The 5,444-nt window shown below is 51.7% G+C and overlaps 1 protein-coding gene across 1 annotated transcript in view; it reads right to left on the reverse strand.

Annotated features, from left to right (window-relative positions):
- Positions 1 to 5,101, reverse strand: part of Dkk3 (dickkopf WNT signaling pathway inhibitor 3) — a 39,626-nt gene extending 34,525 nt beyond the window's left edge. The window contains exon 1 of the mRNA XM_004634879.2: positions 4,842 to 5,101. Coding sequence (XP_004634936.1) covers positions 4,842 to 5,054 — 213 coding nt within the window. The 5' untranslated portion in view covers positions 5,055 to 5,101. The remainder of the gene's footprint in view (positions 1 to 4,841) is intronic.
- Between the last annotated feature and the right edge of the window lie 343 nt (positions 5,102 to 5,444).

A 5,444-nucleotide genomic window follows, 5' to 3' on the forward strand; every position in this document is an offset into this window, starting at 1 on the left:
ACACACACGCTGAGCTAGACAAGCAAAGAAGTCTGCAGGAAGCAAAGGTCCAACCTATCAGATAAGCTTGGTCGATCCTTCTGTGAACACAGTACAGTGCTGGACTAACACCACGATGATGCTGAGATGGATGATATTAGTTCACCAGCTTCATTACAGCAATGGTCATAATCACAGCCCCTCAGCCCCTTGAGACATCAGCTCATCTGGGCATTCACCACGTACCTTGACTCTTCACAGCAACCTGGCAATGAAATGGTGCTACCTACTTCCCAGTGGCAGGTGGAGGAAAACACGCTGACAGAGATGATCACATTGCCTAGGAAATGGGGGAGCTGGGCTCTAAGCCAGAACCCACGTCTGTTTAACTCTAACTTCTATGTCCTTTTTAGTATAGGACTTTACTCTTCCTAAGTAGCTTATGCTTTAACTAGAAGATAAAAGGCACTCCACAACCCATCTGAGGACAATGATCAGCTGTCCTGTGTACCCAGCTCTGCAGGCAGGTCACAGGAGAAGCTGGGCTTCCAGGAGGAGGAGGAGGAGGTGGCTGGACTGGGCTGGTCACAGAGGAGGACCAGATTGTGACTGAGAGGAGTATAGAACAGAGCAGATAAAATAAGTATCAGAGGACTATCAGCCCAGGCCAGGATTGTGTGGGCCATGGGCTAGAGCAGAGGGTCCCTGCTGGGCACAGGAAAAATGGTGGCCCGCAGATGAAGCACAGAGGGGCCGACAGGCAGATCCACCAGGGACCTCTAGTGCAGACCACACGGCCTGCTTCTCAGCCATCTGGGTCATGCCAAAACTTTCAAAATAAACCCACCTGGATTCCTACTCCGCCCTCCTCCAAATTATCATTTCTGGAGATGGAACCTCTTGATATCAACAGGTATCTCTGATGACTCTGGGAGTCTCACTGCTCCCCTGCTGCCAAGTAAAAAACTCTGTTCCAGGCAATAGGGAGCTTCAGTGAGTACTAGAGCAGTTGGGGAAGAATATAGTGACCAGGGAAGGAAAATAGCAGAGTCGGGGCACGAGCTAGACTCAGGTCTAGAAAGGAGCCCTATCTAGGGAGGGGTCTGCTAGGTGACAAGAGCTCCAAAATAAAAGGACCGAGTCCTTAGGAGATGGCCGCTGGATTATGCAAGCAATTCCCTGCAGAACCAATATAGGGCAGCATGGCAAGGAGCACCACAGTCTGGAGTCAGACAAAGTGGGTTCAAGCCCAGGCTCTGCGCAAAATAACCAGTGAGTGACCTTGGGTAAGAGACCAAATCCCTCTCAATTCTAACTTGCCAGTTTGTAAAATGAGCAACAATCATTTCATCGTTGTTCACGGGATGAAAGTATCAAGGATCATGAACTCTAAGTGTTGGCCCAGAACCTGCCACATGGCAAATGTGAAATATGCTGCTGCCTTCATAACCTTGTCCTATTAGAAAGGAGAATAAATATAAGGCAGGCAGGATAGGCGATAGGGCGGGCAAGAAAAAGACTTATTTTCTAAAGCAGAAGACTGGCATGGTGGTTAAGAGAGAGCTAGAAAAGAGAAGGAAGATGCCAGAGCAGATGCATCCCGAATGAGAAATTCCCACTGGAATCTGAATCATATAGTGTGGCTTCCAAGTCATCGACAGGCTTGCTGCAGGCTGAGCTGACGGCCTTTTTGCAAAACCATTTGCAAAATCCCTTCCAGCTTGTGGTCAGAACGAGCCAAGAGCTCTTTAATGGCATCAAGAACTCAAAAGTATAATTCACAATGGAAATTTCAGCCGCAACTATTCCTGCCACTAGTGCAGGAGAAACTTCAGCCTGAAGCAACAGTTGTTTCATGGAGGAGGAATGTGAACGCTGCTAAAAATGGCCTTTCGAGCTGGTGGCCTCCGTGTCTGTTAAAAGGGCATAGCAGGAACACTGGACGGATAACTAGGACAACTGAGTCTGTCAGATGCTGGTAGGGCTGGGCTATCAGACTCAGACTCGGTAGTCGAGGTTCTTCCTGGGACCAGGTAGGGCAACAAGGACGTGCCCAAATGCATCAGTTCCAGATGCGGCAATGAGGGAGGCACATGTGGAGTGATTTTATCCTCCAAATGCATGTATTAGTAACACTCAGAATAATAAGACAGAAAAGTAGGAATAGTCCAGATTGAAGCCATTTAAAAATGTGCTACTCCCAATGATGATCTTACAAATAGAGCTACTTTGTCTTGCTGAGAGACATCAACAGCTCCAGGCAGCTGGAATATATAAAGCACCAGGAAGTTACTTGAAGGCAGATTCATGATACAACTATGTAAACAGTCAAAGCATCTGGTCCAGACCTTTTTGTTTCTTCTCTAGAACAACTAACAACTATTTTGTATTTTTGAGAGTTAAAAGGCGTTCTAGAGGCTTCCTTTAAAAATAATAATAATAATGGCCTTCATCTGTTAACATTGTATTCTATTCTATTTTTGAAGATATTCTTAAATTAAATTTTAATATTTTTACATTAGGTCTTAATACTTTAAGATGTCTAAAATGATAATTTAAAGAGAGGTCCTACTGAGTCTGTCAGATGCTGATAGGGCTTGGCTATCAGGCACAATGCTCCTGGTAATATTATGCTAACAGCAGTTACGATTTCCTGAGAAACATCAATCTCCCATAAGCCTGACCTCAAGAGAAAGATGCTTGCATCATATCCATTTTACTTATTTCCATTTTAGATGGTCAGAGAGCTTGATTTACTTAAATCCTCTTTCAGCTCTTCCTTTACTCCTGCAGTGGCTATTTCCTCCCTTTCAGACCCTGGACCCCTCCACCAGTGAGTGGCAGAAGGGGCACTGGATGGCAGAAGACTGGTCCCCTCCTGCCCATCCTCCTGCCGTGAAGGTGTTCCGCTTCCCTCACTCCGTCCTTGGTGCACAAGGATGATCTTTGGGAAATGACCACAACCCAGGGCACATGTGGCAATCAGGGTCTCCTCTGAGGGCAAACTAACCTGACAATGTTCAGGACACAAGCCGAGCCCTGTCTGGAGGGAGAAGAGACAGAGCTCTGGAGAAACCCAACGTGGATATTCCCATGCAGAAGACACGACCACCAAGGTCCCACTGGGCCCACACTGCTCTGATCAATAAAGAGACTGATGGGGGCATCCGCCATGAGGCCAGAGCTAATCCCAGAGACTACGCTACAGACTTTTTCCAAATGGTGATGGTAATTTTCCCACTGGATAAAAGCCTGGTGACCCAGACAGCCGTAATGGGCATCCATGCACAGGAGGAAAGCCTACAATCTAGTTAAGGAAATAAGGGGCTGGTCCTGAAACTAGAAGGATCACAAGCTCAATTTAACTTGAAGCTGCAGAGGTAAGGGCCGTTGGGACCTACTCGACTCCTTTTACTCTTGCATTGTTCTGTGTCATGACTGCTTGTGGGTAAACAGAGCCCACAGGTCGTGGGATAGAGGCCTGACCAGTGGACACTTAGGCACAGCCATCATGTCACTGTCTGCCCACCCAATGTCCCTTTGGTGCGAACTCCAAACTACACAAGGTCAGGAGAAGAAAGTGATCTTTCTCAGTAGGTAAAAGCTGCATGCAAGACTTTGCCCAAGGGAACTACCAAGCTAGAGACAGCTGGGAAGTGGACAACCTGAGTCTACCAGCTTGGGCATCTGGCCCTTCACTGGGAGACCTGGCTCCTCACCACCAAAAGGCTACAACTGGGCCCAGGAGGCACCATGCCAGCCCACCCCAGGCACCAGGGACAGCTCCCCAGGCCAGATCAGGAGGACCCACGCAGCCTTCTTCTCCATGCTTGGGACCCACCAGCCCACCAGGGAGGACAGAGCAGAACGTCATTCAGGGTTTCTGGCCCAGAGAAGTGATGGAAAGAAGAAGCCAGAGCCCAGGATCTGGTCCCTGGTAACATTCGTTGTGATGCGGTGCACACCTCTTACTCAATGATGGGCGCCCACACTCACATTACAGGGCACTGAAGTTCTTTCTGGTCCTTAGACAATTAGCTCCAGGCTGCCTGCTGTGAGGGAGGCTCAGGCCTAACTGCAAAGCACTCTCAGGTGGAGGTGGGGTCGCTTCTCACATTCTCACCCACCACCTTCTGACTTTGGTAGGTGGGATTTAGGATCTCCACCTTCCATTTTTGCCCCACAGTGCACTAAAGGAATCCAGACAGACTGCGAGAGGAACTGGGAGCTCTCTGTCCCCCATGCCATCCTAACTATAGTTCCCTTTTTCTTTTCTTTTCTTTTTTTATAAGGTCTCATTGCATAGTTTAGGCTGGTCCTGAACTCACTACATAGCCTAGGCTGGTCTTTAACTCACAGCGACCCTCCAGACTCAGTTTCCCGAATGCTGGATTACTAGTGTGCGATGCCTAACTGTATTTTTTGGAGAGATGCTACAAACTCAAAGCTCAACACATAAGCTAGAACTTGGGGCTGCCTGGAACCACCTTGGTTTCTCTGCAAAAACCACAGCTGCGGAACTCCCGGAGGCTTGCAAGCTTTGCTTCCCGCGCTCAAAGGCCAACGCTCGCTCTAAGACAGTTGCAAGTGGGAGGCAGGCAGGCGGTCTGCAGACAGCTGAAGACCCAGGCTCCCGGGGTGGGGGGGGGGGGGTCCTGCCGAGACTCTTCGGGGATAGCCTTGGTCCAATCCTTCTGGCTTGCGGCCGAACAGAACAAACAAGTGAGAGACAGGGGCCAACTCACCCCGCGCCTCCCTCAGGACCCTCTGTGTCTGCTGCGTCCTCCCGAGCGCCTCGGCGGGCTCGGAGCTCAGGCCGCTCCCCTGGCCGCACGCACACTTTCCAAGCCTGGGGCACCTACCTCCTCCACCGCGCTGCGCAGCTTGTGCTGCGTGTCCTCCATCAGCTCCTCAACCTCGCGGAACATCTCGTTCAGAGTAGCCTCCTCCTGCGGGTAGCTGAGAGCCGGGCCTGGCTCGGCTGGAGCCGTTGTCTCCGTGGGAGCCGGCGCGGGGGCCGTGGGGGCCGCCACCGCCAGCAGCAGGCACAGCAGGGTGCGTCCGGGCCGCTGCATCTCGCTCCGCGCCAGCCGCCGCCTGTGCGAGTCCGGAGCCCCGAGCCAGTCGCGGTCTCACGGACCACCCCTCGCCAGCCACGCCCCGCGGCCCGCCCCGGCCCCTCTTCCGACGCCCGCCCTGCTACCCGGCTAGACCCGATGCCAGTTCCGACTCAGTTCCTCCGGGACACTGGCGCCCCCAGTCTCCTCTAGCCTGAGTGCGTCCCGCGTCCCCGAGCCTCCGCACCCTGATCGCCTCCGCACCCTGAATTCTCGTACCTAGGCTGAGCTATGCTTGCCGCCCCGGGCCCTACCCCCTCTCCTGGCTCACTCCAGATTGGTCCCGGTTTCGAGCCCTGCACCTTCCTAGACTGGGTCAGAGCGCTACTTTAGTGCCGGGACCCTCGG

This window comes from Octodon degus, unplaced genomic scaffold (assembly GCF_000260255.1).
Source record: "Octodon degus isolate 3935 unplaced genomic scaffold, OctDeg1.0 scaffold00067, whole genome shotgun sequence".
Taxonomy (NCBI): Eukaryota; Metazoa; Chordata; class Mammalia; order Rodentia; family Octodontidae; genus Octodon; species Octodon degus.